Source organism: Anomaloglossus baeobatrachus, chromosome 6, assembly GCF_048569485.1.
Source record: "Anomaloglossus baeobatrachus isolate aAnoBae1 chromosome 6, aAnoBae1.hap1, whole genome shotgun sequence".
NCBI lineage: Eukaryota > Metazoa > Chordata > Amphibia > Anura > Aromobatidae > Anomaloglossus > Anomaloglossus baeobatrachus.
In genome coordinates, this window is record NC_134358.1 from 547,472,555 (window position 1) to 547,486,337 (window position 13,783).

At 52.0% G+C, this 13,783-nt stretch overlaps 1 protein-coding gene across 2 annotated transcripts in view; it reads right to left on the minus strand.

Moving 5' to 3' along the window:
* Nucleotides 1-925: 925 nt before the first annotated feature.
* LOC142243581 (uncharacterized) overlaps nucleotides 926-13,783 on the minus strand; it is a 57,549-nt gene continuing 44,691 nt past the window's right edge. For both annotated transcript variants that reach the window (XM_075315642.1, XM_075315641.1), the window contains exon 8: nucleotides 926-2,637. In XM_075315642.1, the coding sequence (XP_075171757.1) occupies nucleotides 1,532-2,637 (1,106 nt within the window). In that variant the 3' untranslated portion in view covers nucleotides 926-1,531. The remainder of the gene's footprint in view (nucleotides 2,638-13,783) is intronic.

A 13,783-nucleotide genomic window follows, 5' to 3' on the forward strand; every position in this document is an offset into this window, starting at 1 on the left:
CATAAATCTGCTTTGTGATTAGACAGGGCACTCCTGGATTCTCCATGAGCTGCTGACACGCATGTCTGCCCGTTATCTATGAGAGAACAAAGTGATCAAAATTTCCCTTGACCATCAGTTTGCCAATGTCCCGATCCACAGAGTTGGTCGAATGCGTCGACATCAATGGGGTCTGCTGACTAGAGTAATGTGTACAGGGGCCTTAGGTTATTGGCCACCATACTCCAAGTAAGTTCACGTTTTGCAAATATATAGCTGATGACATTTCTGCTTGTGCTGAAAAATGTTGGGGGTCCAATTTCATGATGCCGTCTTTCCCACTGATACTCGGCTTCAGGTTCTGCAACTGACGATTGCAAAAAAAACAACCCAAAAAGGCAAATACTTAGTGATATATTTATTACTCTTTCATATGGACCCAATAAATAGGCAGAACCTGTTGTACATTATCATTTTTCATGCAATCTGGTGTTAGGCTGTATTCACGCATCCACACGTCACTAGGCTGCATTGGTTATCTGCAATGATCTGATGAGCTGGACATTGTGCCTCAGGCCTCTATAGAAGCCATCAGGTTGGGAATTCTACCGTGTTTCCCCGATAGTAAGACACCCCCGATAGTAAGACGTAGTGGGGGTTTTGGGGGAGTCGGCTAATGTAAGACGTACCCCGAAAGTAAGACGTAGTAAAAATTTTTTTTTTTTCTTCTTTACAGTACAGTTACAGCGGCCGAGCGCTCAGCTGAGCGCCCTAACATGCCGGCGACCGAGCGCTCAGCTGAGCGCCCTGACATGCCGCCGGCATGTGACAGCTCTCAGCTGAGCGCCCTAACATGCCGGCGGCTGAGCGCTCAGCTGAGAGCTGACACATGCCGGCGGTCGGGCGCTCAGCTGAGCGCCCTGACATGCCGGCGGCTTAGCGCTCAGCTGAGAGCTGACACATGCCGGCGATCTGGCGCTCAGCTGAGAGCTGACACATGCCGGCGGTCGGGCGCTCAGCTGAGCGCCCTGACATGCCGGCGGCTGAGCGCTCAGCTGAGAGCTGACACATGCCGGCGATCTGGCGCTCAGCTGAACGCCCTGACATGCCGGCGGCTGAGCGCTCAGCTGAGAGCTGACACATGCCGGCGGTCGGGCGCTCAGCTGAACGCTCAACTACCGAGAAATGTTGAAATGTTGCAGTAATGTTGTCCGTGGTCCATCAGGACCATGGACAACATACAAAATCACGCAGCCTCAGTGCCCTCATGTGCAGCCGCTGGTGGTTAAGTTTCCTTAACTTGCGGTACACTTAGGGCGCAATCGCGGAAAGTCCCCATACGGTATATTGCATGGAGACTTGCTGCGATTGCTGTGGGATTTTTTCCGATATAAGACATACCCCGAAAGTAAGACATAGTGGTACTTTTGGGGGTAAAAAGAATGTAAGACACTGTCTTACTTTCGGGGAAACACGGTAGTAGTGTTGCATTTATAAGGATACCCTCATTAACTTTTCATAAGTATTAGAACCCCCTTGGCATAAGAAGTATTTAACAGAGGGGTTGCTGCTCCGTATGAGTCCGCTGATGACGACACAGATCTGATTTTTGCATAAAACCTTTCCCACACACGGCACAATACAGAAGCTTCTCCCCGGTGTGAAGTCGCTGGTGTCGCGCCAAAGTCGTTTTAAGTGCAAAACTTTTCCCGCAGTCGATACAAGTAAACGGCCGCTCCCCCGTGTGGGTTCTCTGATGATCAATTAGTTTAGACTTATGAGTAAAACATTTCCCGCAGGCCAGACACTGTTCCTCCGCCGTGTGGATTCTCTTGTGTTGGACGAGCTGCGCTTTCTTTATAAAGCTTTTCCCGCACTCTGAGCAGGTAAAAGGTTTTTCGCCGGTGTGAAGTCGTTGGTGCAGAATAAGTCCAGATTTCTGCGTGAACCTTTTATTGCACTCCGAACAAGAAAAGAGTTTTGCGCCTGTGTGAATTTTAATATGTTCGGAGAGATGCGATTTCTGGGCGAAGCCTTTGTCGCAGTAAGGACAAGAAAACGGCTTCTCCCCGGTGTGAGTCCTCTGGTGACAGCGCAGGTAAGATTTCAGCATGAAGCATTTCCCGCACTCAGAACAAGAGAACGGTTTCTCCCCCGTGTGGATGCGCTCGTGTTTCGTCAGCGTTGCTTCCTGTGCAAAACATTGTCCGCACTGATGACAAGAATACGGCCGCTCCCCCGTGTGCGTTCTCTCGTGCTGGGTGAGTTTAGATTTTTGTGTAAAGCATTTCCCGCAGAACGTGCACTGCGCCTCTCCCGTGTGGATTTTCGTGTGCTGAACGAGTTGGGATCTTCTTATAAAACACTTTCCGCACTCGGGACACGAGAATGGTTTCTCTCCTGTGTGGGTGCGCTCGTGCGTAATGAGTCTTGATCTAAACCTAAAACATTTACCGCACTCCGAGCAGGACAACAGCTCCTGTGCTGTGCTGACAAAATCGTCCCGGGCCGTGCAGCCTGCAGGCATGGGGCGCTGTATACTAAATTCAGAGAAGATGAAGGCGTCACCGGTCAGAGCTGTGCTATCCAAGTCAGGAGAAGACTCCTCTATAACGTCATCCTCTATTTCATGCTTGGGACTCGAAATAGCTTGTGCCCCTGTTAAGAAAAGAAAAAAAAAATATTCTTGATATTTACAATCATCTTTACACGAGTCGTGAATGAAAGTCTACAATAAACATTGAAATTGCAACCCCAAGAAGTTCTGGAATTAAGGAAATCACAGGAGCGGACCACTGGTACGGCAAATTTCACCAGAATGTCCTAGGAGCGGTTTCTTCGGCGCTCTATTGGGAGACCCAGACGATTGACGATTGGGTGTATAGCACTGCCTCCGGAGGCCACACAAAGCAATTACACTAAAAAGTGTAAGGCCCCTCCCCTTCTGGCTATACACCCCCAGTGGGATCACTGGCTCACCAGTTTTTCTGCTTTGTGCGAAGGAGGTCAGACATCCACGCATAGCTCCACTGTTTGTAGTCAGCAGTAGCTGCTGGCTCTATCGGATGGAAGAAAAGAGGGCCCATATAGGGCCCCCAGCATGCTCCCTTCTCACCCGCGGTGGTGCTTGTAAGGTTGAGGTACCTATTGCTGGTACAGAGGCTGGAGCCCACATGCTGTTTTCCTTCCACATCCCCTGGAGGGCTCTGTGGAAGTGGGATCTTGCCGGCCCCCAAGCCCTGGGGCCGGGCTCCATCCACAGACCCATAGAACCTGCTGGATTGGGAGCGGGAGTGCCGTTCAGGGACAAGGCCCTGCAACTTTCAGGTACTCTGTGTCCCCGGCAGGCACGGACACTCTCAGGGCTTGCTGAGCGTTATAGTGCGCCGGGGACAGTAGCGCTGTACGCTGGGGGTTAGGTCACTGCAGCTTCGCTGAGTGACGTTATATGTGGGAACTACTGCGCCGACCGCTCCTGGAGCGGCGGCGCAGCTGCGACTTGTGGTGCGCCGGGGGCTTTGCGCCGACCGCGCTTTTACGGCGGCGGCGCTTCTAACTTTAGCCCCCGGCTTCTGCGGCCTAGCGCCGCTTCGTTCCCGCCCCCACCCTGTCAATCAGGGTAGGGGAGAGACGCTGCTCAATGGCAGCGCCGAGGGCTGGAGCTTTATTTACATGCTCCAGCCCTCTCACTAGGCACAGGGGGAAGCAGACTTCCCGCTCTTCGTCGGTGTACGCCCAGGGCCCGCCCCCCCTCTCCACAAGGACGCCGGCAGCCATTACACATGCGATCTGGCTGGGGAAAGGCAGCAGGCTCTGGGAGACCCAGACTAGAGGGATTTCTGGCGACCACACACCGCTCCTAAGCGGGCGGTAAGCTGCACAGTAGTGCAGGCCCCAATAGTGCCTCAGTGATATATTAGTGTACTTCTTTATTGGTACCATATATATATATATATATATTTATATAGTGCACTGTAAGGTCGCTTCTTGGCTGGACACCCTGTACTGCTCTGAGGAAGCAGCAACATGTCATCCGCAAAACGCAAGGCTGCCAAGGCACGGGCTGTGTGCACTGTTTGTACTGCATGTGGGGCTGATCTACCGGCAGGCTCCAATGATTCACATTGTGTGCAATGTTCAGTCCCAGTGGCACTTCGTCAGCCAGAGCCTATTGTGGTGGTAGCCCAGGCAGAGACGCCTGTGAACCCTGCCCCGGTGACGGGGACAGACTTTGCAGTGTTTGCTGATAAAATGTCTGAGGCTATGACAAAAATCCTGGAGACCTTGCAGGCCAGGCCAGTTCCTCAGACCATGGACACTGCTGTGGCTATGCTCTCTGGTCCCCCTCAGTTGGAACTAATCCGTACTTCAGGGGGTCTCAAGCATCACAAGCTGAAGTCTCTGACTCAGATGACAGTCCCAGGCAGCCTAAGCGAGCTCGCTGGGAAAGACCCTCGACGTCATCACACTGCTCAGGGTCTCAGCGAGAAGAGTCTCTCTGTGATGAGACTGAGGACGGTGATCAGGATTCTAATCCTGAGGCCCCTCTCAATCTGGATGCCCCTGATGGTGACGCCATGGTTAATGACCTTATATCGGCAATTAATAGACTGTTGGATATTTCTCCCCCAGCCCCTTATGCAGAGGAGGCAGCTGCACAGCAGGAGAAGTTCCATTTCCTGTATCCCAAGCGTAAATTAAGTGCTTTTTTGGACCACTCTGACTTCAGAGAATCAATCCAGAAGCACGACGCTCATCCAGACAAGCGTTTCTCTAAACGTTCTAAGGATACCCGTTATCCTTTTCCCTCTGAAGTGGCCAAACGCTGGACCCAGTGCCCAAAGGTGGATCCCCCAATTTCCAAGCTTGCGGCTAGATCCATAGTCGCAGTAGAGGATGGCGCTTCACTTAAAGATGCCAACGACAGACAGATGGACCTTTGGTTGAAATCTGTCTATGAAGCTATCGGCGCGTCGTTTGCTCCAGCATTCGCGGCCGTATGGGCACTACAAGCTATTTCAGCTGGTTTAGCACAGGTGGATGCTATCATGCATCCAGCAGTGCCACAGGTGGCGTCCCTAACTTCGCAAATGTCTGCGTTTGCGACCTATGCTATCAATGCTGTCCTAGAATCTACGAGCCGTACCTCTATGGCGGCCGCCAATTCTGTGGTTTTGCGCAGAGCCTTATGGTTAAAGGACTGGAAAGCAGATGCTGGTTCCAAAAAATGCTTAACCAGCTTGCCATTATCTAGAGACAGACTGTTTGGTGAGCCATTGGCTGAAATCATAAAACAGTCCAAGGGTAAGGACTCTTCCTTGCCACAGCCCAGAGCAAGTAAACCTCAACAGAAAAAGTGGCAGTCGAGGTTTCGGTCCTTTCGAGGCTCGGGCAAGCCCCAATTCTCCTCGTCCAAAGGGACTCAGAAAGGACAAGGGAGCTCAGATTCCTGGCGGGCTCACTCACGCCCCAGGAAAGCAAATGGAGGAACCGCTTCCAAGGCGGCTACCTCATGACTTTCGGCCTCCTCCCTCCGCATCCTCGGTCGGTGGCAGGCTCTCCCGCTTTTGCGACATTTGGCTGTCACAGGTCAAAGACCGGTGGGTAACAGACATTTTGTCTCGCGGGTACAGAATCGAGTTCAGTTCTCGGCCTCCACTTCGGTTCTTCAGAACCTCCCCACACCCCAACCGAGCAGATGCCCTGCTGCAGGCGGTGGACTCTCTAAGAGCAGAAGGAGTCGTGATCCCTGTCCCCCCTCTGGAACGGGGGCGAGGATTTTACTCCAATCTATTTGTGGTTCCAAAAAAGGACGGCTCCTTCCGTCCTGTTCTGGACCTAAAACTGCTCAACAAGCATGTGAACGCCAGGCGGTTCCGGATGGAATCCCTCCGCTCAGTCATTGCCTCAATGTCCCAAGGAGATTTCCTAGCATCAATAGACATCAAAGATGCTTATCTCCACGTGCCGATTGCTACGGAGCACCAACGCTTTCTGCGCTTCGTGATAGGAGACGAACATCTTCAGTTCGTGGCTCTGCCATTTGGTCTGGCGACAGCCCCCCGGGTGTTCACCAAGATCATGGCAGCAGTGGTAGCAGTCTTGCACTCTCACGGACACTCTGTGATTCCTTACTTGGACGATCTATTGGTCAAGGCACCCTCTCAGGAGGCATGCCAACTCAGCCTGAATTTTGCACTGGAGACTCTCCAGGCGTTCGGGTGGATCATCAACTTCCCAAAGTCAAATCTGTCACCGACCCAATCACTAACGTATCTTGGCATGGAGTTTCATACTCTCTCAGCGATAGTGAAGCTTCCGCTGAGCAAGCAGCGGTCACTACAGACAGGGGTGCAGGCTCTCCTTCAAAGTCAGTCGCACTCCTTAAGACGCCTCATGCACTTCCTCGGGAAGATGGTGGCGGCAATAGAGGCGGTTCCGTTTGCGCAGTTTCATCTGCGTCCACTTCAATGGGACATTCTCCGCCAATGGGACGGGAAGTCGACATCCCTGGACAGGAAAGTCTCTCTTTCCCAGACGGCCAAGGACTCTCTGCTGTGGTGGCTCCTTTCCACCTCATTATCACAGGGAAGATCCTTCCTTCCACCGTCCTGGGCGGTGGTCACGACAGACGCGAGTCTGTCAGGGTGGGGAGCAGTGTTTCTCCACCACAGGGCTCAGGGTACGTGGACTCAGCAGGAGTCCAGCCTTCAGATCAATGTTCTGGAAATCAGAGCAGTGTTTCTTGCCCTACTAGCCTTCCAGCAGTGGCTGGAAGGGAAGCAGATCCGAATTCAATCGGACAACTCCACAGCGGTGGCATACATCAATCACCAAGGAGGGACTCGCAGTCGGCAAGCCTTCCAGGAAGTCCGGCGCATTATGATGTGGGTGGAAGCCACGGCCTCCACCATATCCGCAGTTCACATCCCCGGCGTAGAAAACTGGGAAGCAGACTTCCTCAGTCGCCAGGGCATGGACGCAGGGGAATGGTCCCTTCACCCGGACGTGTTTCAGGAAATCTGTCGCCGATGGGGAAGGCCGGACGTCGACCTAATGGCGTCCCGGCACAACAACAAGGTCCCAACCTTCATGGCACGGTCTCGCGATCAAAGAGCTCTAGCAGCAGACGCCCTAGTGCAAGATTGGTCGCAGTTCCGGCTCCCTTATGTGTTTCCACCTCTGGCACTCTTTTCCAGAGTGCTACGCAAGATCAGATCCGACTGCAGCCGCGTCATACTCGTCGCTCCAGACTGGCCGAGGAGGGCGTGGTATCCGGATCTGTGGCATCTCACGGTCGGCCAACCGTGGGCACTACCAGACCGACCAGACTTACTGTCCCAAGGGCCGTTTTTCCATCGGAATTCTGCGGCCCTCAACCTGACTGCGTGGCCATTGAGTCCTGGATCCTAGCGTCTTCAGGCTTATCCCAAGGGGTCGTTGCCACCATGAGACAGGCTAGGAAGCCCACGTCTGCTAAGATCTACCACAGAACGTGGAGGATATTCTTATCCTGGTGCTCTGCTCAGAGAGTGTCTCCCTGGCCATTTGCATTACCTATCCTTCTTTCTTTCCTCCAATCTGGGTTAGAAAAAGGTTTGTCGCTCGGCTCCCTTAAAGGGCAAGTCTCGGCGCTATCCGTCTTTTTTCAGAAGCGTCTAGCACGACTTTCTAAGGTGCGCACGTTCCTACAGGGGGTTTGCCATATAGTTCCCCCGTACAAGCGGCCGTTAGATCCATGGGATCTGAACAGGGTACTAGTTGCCCTCCAGAAGCCGCCCTTCGAGCCTCTGAAGGAGGTTTCACTTTCTAGACTATCACAGAAAGTGGCTTTTCTGGTAGCGATCACATCTCTTCGGAGAGTGTCTGAGCTAGCAGCGCTGTCTTCCAAGGCTCCCTTCCTGGTCTTCCACCAGGACAAGGTAGTGCTGCGCCCCATTCAGGAGTTTCTCCCGAAGGTGGTATCCTCTTTTCATCTTAATCAGGATATCTCTTTGCCTTCGTTTTGTCCTCATGCAGTTCATCGGTATGAGAAGGATTTACATTTGTTAGATCTGGTGAGAGCACTCAGAATCTACATTTCCCGCACAGCGCCCCTGCGCCGTTCGGATGCACTCTTTGTCCTTGTCGCTGGTAAGCGCAAAGGGTCGCAGGCTTCTAAGGCCACCCTGGCTCGATGGATCAAAGAACCAATTCTTGAAGCCTACCGTTCTGCTGGGCTTCCGGTTCCATCAGGGCTGAAGGCCCATTCTACCAGAGCCGTGGGTGCGTCCTGGGCATTGCGACACCAGGCTACGGCTCAACAGGTGTGCCAGGCAGCTACCTGGTCGAGTCTGCACACTTTCACCAAACATTATCAGGTGCATACCTATGCTTCGGCGGACGCCAGCCTAGGTAGAAGAGTCCTGCAGGCGGCAGTTGCCTCCCCGTAGGGGAGGGCTGTCTTGCAGCTCTAACATGAGGTATTTCTTTACCCACCCAGGGACAGCTTTTGGACGTCCCAATCGTCTGGGTCTCCCAATAGAGCGCCGAAGAAGAAGGGAATTTTGTTACTTACCGTAAATTCCTTTTCTTCTAGCTCTTATTGGGAGACCCAGCACCCGCCCTGTTGTCCTTCGGGATTTTTGGTTTGTTTGCGGGTACACATGTTGTTCATGTTGAACGGTTTTCAGTTCTCCGATGTTACTCGGAGTGAATTTGTTTAAACCAGTTATTGGCTTTCCTCCTCCTTGCTTTTGCACTAAAACTGGTGAGCCAGTGATCCCACTGGGGGTGTATAGCCAGAAGGGGAGGGGCCTTACACTTTTTAGTGTAATTGCTTTGTGTGGCCTCCGGAGGCAGTGCTATACACCCAATCGTCAATCGTCTGGGTCTCCCAATAAGAGCTAGAAGAAAAGGAATTTACGGTAAGTAACAAAATTCCCTTCTTTTCAACACGACAATGCGGCATGTTGCTAGTACTTCTGTCAGTATCCTACATGGCTTTAAAGGGGTATTCCCATCTCTAAGATCCCAATATGTAGTAGGTGTAGTAATAATAATATTAGCAAATACCTCCAATTAGAAATGTAGTATAGTTCTCCTGATTAGCCATGTCTCTTACCTCATGTGCAGGGCATTGCAGCTTAGGTATCCATGTTTATGATTAGGAGCAATAAACTAACTCACTATATGAGTGAATGTAACCATGGATAGCTAAGCTACTGCAATGCCCTGCACATGAGGTAAGAGACATAGCCTATCATAAAAACTATACTACATTTCTGTGTCTTATCTCATGTGCAGGGCATTGCAGCAGCTAAGGTATTCATTGTTACGACCATGAGCAACTGTTACCATATGAGTGGATGTAACCATGGATAACTAAGCTGCAATGCCCTGCGCATGAGGTAAGAGACATGGCTATATCAGGAGAACTATACTACATTTCTAATTGGAGGTAATTACTAATAATATTATTATTATTATGACACCTACTACATACTGGGATAGGATCTTGGAGGTGGGAATACTCACTTAACGTACTACCATGGCTGCGTTGTCTACGGACTTGTCTGCCATCAACCACAACTGGGACCTCATTGGTCGATGAGTACATCGACCAATGTAGAGCTGCCAGCAGCGGATTTTGATGATTTGCCTGAGTACATTCAACAGCAGAACCTTCCTCAGATGAGCATTATTAACTTCTACGTCAGCAGCCGAGGCTGTAAGTTCTGGGATTTCTGCAAGTGAATAAACTGATATTTTTAAAACTTTGTATTCATTATTACCATTTGCAGATTATTAACATTTTTTTCAATTTTGTGATTTCCATCTTTCTATAACTTTTCCTTCCAACATTGAGCAGTGTATGTAGTGTTCTCGCTCACTATGTCATAAATAGAGTATATCGCTAGGTAAGTGGCATTTCGTAGGACCAAATTGGAACAGCGTGAAGCCATGTGGCCACGCTGGTGCAGTCACAGATGTGACCAGATTAGGGTCATATTGCACCATTTATCATGATCAAGAATCAATAAATGAGTTACCTGCTTTGTAAAATCCATGGGGATAGTGATACGCATAGGTTATTCATAGCATATCAGTGGCGATCAGACGCCCCCTCCGATCAGGCGGTGACTGGATGTCAACAGTAAATAGGGCCAGAACAGCACACAATGTTCCACGTTTAGTGGCCGTTCTTGTAAGTTAAGAACGGCCACTAAGGTATAGCGCTGTGTATGGTGTGCATCCAGTCACCTCTGTAGACACAACAGTTACTCCTGGGGGTTGTTGGGTGTCAGCCAGATTTCCACGATCTTCACATAGATGACCCATCTTAGGTCTGTTTCACACATCAGCGGAAAACACAGACATTTTTCACTGACGTGTTAAAAACGCATATGTCCCTCCATGTGCCGTGATTCATGGCACACGTGGGTTGTCCATGTGCAATCCGTGCTCCGTGACTGCATATCCTGGAGATAAACTCACCTGTCCCCGCTCCTGCTGTCCGTGGTGCTGAACTCTCCGACTGCTGTGTTTCTGCCCCCGCTGCAGCTACTTCCGGGTCGGCTGTGCCTGCATACATTAGGCTATGTTCACACTAGAAAAATGATTTTCTTCGGCGCTCTATTGGGAGACCCAGACGATTGGGTGTATAGCACTGCCTCCGGAGGCCACACAAAGCAATTACACTAAAAAGTGTAAGGCCCCTCCCCTTCTGGCTATACACCCCCAGTGGGATCACTGGCTCACCAGTTTTCTGCTTTGTGCGAAGGAGGTCAGACATCCACGCATAGCTCCACTGTTTGTAGTCAGCAGTAGCTGCTGGCTATATCGGATGGAAGAAAAGAGGGCCCATATGGGGCCCCCAGCATGCTCCCTTCTCACCCGCGGTGGTGCTTGTAAGGTTGAGGTACCTATTGCTGGTACAGAGGCTGGAGCCCACATGCTGTTTTCCTTCCACATCCCCTGGAGGGCTCTGTGGAAGTGGGATCTTGCCGGCCCCCAAGCCCTGGGGCCGGGCTCCATCCACAGACCCAGAGAACCTGCTGGATTTGGAGCGGGAGTGCCGTTCAGGGACAAGGCCCTGCAACTTTCAGGTACTCTGTGTCCCCGGCAGGCACGGACACTCTCAAGGCTTGCTGAGCGTTATAGTGCGCCGGGGACAGTAGCGCTGTGCGCTGGGGTTAGGTCACTGCAGCTTTGCTGAGTGACGTTACATGTTGGGAACTACTGCGCCGACCGCTCCTGGAGCGGCGGCGCAGCTGCGACTTGTGGTGCGCCGGGGACTTTGCGCCGACCGCGCTTTTACGGCAGCGGCGCTTCTAACTTTAGCCCCCGGCTTCTGCGGCCTAGCGCCGCTTCGTTCCCGCCCCCACCCTGTCAATCAGGGTAGGGGAGAGACGCTGCTCAATTGGCAGCGCCGAGGGCTGGAGCTTTATTTACATGCTCCAGCCCTCTCACTAGGCACAGGGGGAAGCAGACTTCCCGCTCTTCGTCGGTGCACGCCCAGGGCCCGCCCCCCCTCTCCACAAGGACGCCGGCAGCCATTACACATGCGGTCTGGCTGGGGAAAGGCAGCAGGCTCTGGGAGACCCAGACTAGAGGGATTTCTGGCGACCACACACCGCTCCTAAGCGGGCGGTAAGCAGCACAGTAGTGCTGGCCCCACTAGTGCCTCAGTGATATATTAGTGTACTTTTTTCTTGGTACCATATATATATATATATTTATATAGTGCACTGTAAGGTCGCTTCTTGGCTGGACACCCTGTACTGCTCTGAGGAGGCAGCAACATGTCATCCGCAAAACGCAAGGCTGCCAAGGCACGGGCTGTGTACACTGTTTGTACAGCATGTGGGGCTGATCTACCGGCAGGCTCCAATGACTCACATTGTGTGCAATGTTCAGTCCCAGTGGCACTTCGTCAGCCAGAGCCTATTGTGGTGGTAGCCCAGGCAGAGACGCCTGTGAACCCTGCCCCGGTGACGGGGACAGACTTTGCAGTGTTTGCTGATAAAATGTCTGTGACTATGACAAAAATCCTGGAGACCTTGCAGGCCAGGCCAGTTCCTCAGACCATGGACACTGCTGTGTCTATGCTCTCCGGTCCCCCTCAGTTGGAACTAATCCGTACTTCAGGGGGTCTCAAGCATCACAAGCTGAAGTCTCTGACTCAGATGACAGTCCCAGGCAGCCTAAGCGAGCTCGCTGGGAAAGACCCTCGACGTCATCACACTGCTCAGGGTCTCAGCGAGAAGAGTCTCTCTGTGATGAGACTGAGGACGGGGATCAGGATTCTAATCCTGAGGCCCCTCTCAATCTGGATGCACCTGATGGTGACGCCATGGTTAATGACCTTATATCGGCGATTAATAGACTGTTGGATATTTCTCCCCCAGCTCCTTCAGCAGAGGAGGCAGCTGCACAGCAGGAGAAGTTCCATTTCCTGTATCCCAAGCGTAAATTAAGTGCTTTTTTGGACCACTCTGACTTCAGAGAATCAATCCAGAAGCACGACGCTCATCCAGACAAGCGTTTCTCTAAACGTTCTAAGGATACCCGTTATCCTTTTCCCTCTGAAGTGGCCAAACGCTGGACCCAGTGTCCAAAGGTGGATCCCCCAATTTCCAAGCTTGCGGCTAGATCCATAGTCGCAGTAGAGGATGGCGCTTCACTTAAAGATGCCAACGACAGACAGATGGACCTTTGGTTGAAATCTGTCTATGAAGCGATCGGCGCGTCGTTTGCTCCAGCATTCGCGGCCGTGTGGGCACTCCAAGCTATTTCAGCTGGTTTAGCGCAGGTGGATGCTATCATGCATCCAGCAGTACCGCAGGTGGCGTCCCTAACTTCGCAAATGTCTGCGTTTGCGACCTATGCTATCAATGCTGTCCTAGAATCTACGAGCCGTACCTCTATGGCGGCAGCCAATTCTGTGGTTTTGCGCAGAGCCTTATGGTTAAAGGACTGGAAAGCAGATGCTGGTTCCAAAAAATGCTTAACCAGCTTGCCATTATCTAGAGACAGACTGTTTGGTGAGCCATTGGCTGAAATCATAAAACAGTCCAAGGGTAAGGACTCTTCCTTGCCACAGCCCAGAGCAAGTAAACCTCAACAGAAAAAGTGGCAGTCGAGGTTTCGGTCCTTTCGAGGCTCGGGCAAGGCCCAATTCTCCTCGTCCAAAACGACTCAGAAAGGACAAGGGAGCTCAGATTCCTGGCGGGCTCACTCACGCCCCAGGAAAGCAAATGGAGGAACCGCTTCCAAGGCGGCTACCTCATGACTTTCGGCCTCCTCCCTCCGCATCCTCTGTCGGTGGCAGGCTCTCCCGCTTTTGCGACATTTGGCTGTCACAGGTCAAAGACCGGTGGGTAACAGACATTTTGTCTCGCGGGTACAGAATCGAGTTCAGTTCTCGGCCTCCACTTCGGTTCTTCAGAACCTCCCCACACCCCAACCGAGCAGATGCCCTGCTGCAGGCGGTGGACTCTCTAAGAGCAGAAGGAGTCGTGATCCCTGTCCCCCCTCAGGAACGGGGGCGAGGATTTTACTCCAATCTCTTTGTGGTTCCAAAAAAGGACGGCTCCTTCCGTCCTGTTCTGGACCTAAAACTGCTCAACAAGCATGTGAACGCCAGGCGGTTCCAGATGGAATCCCTCCGCTCAGTCATTGCCTCAATGTCCCAAGGAGATTTCCTAGCATCAATAGACATCAAAGATGCTTATCTCCACGTGCCGATTGCTACGGAGCACCAACGCTTTCTACGCTTCGTGATAGGAGACGACCATCTTCAGTTCGTGGCTCTGCCATTTGG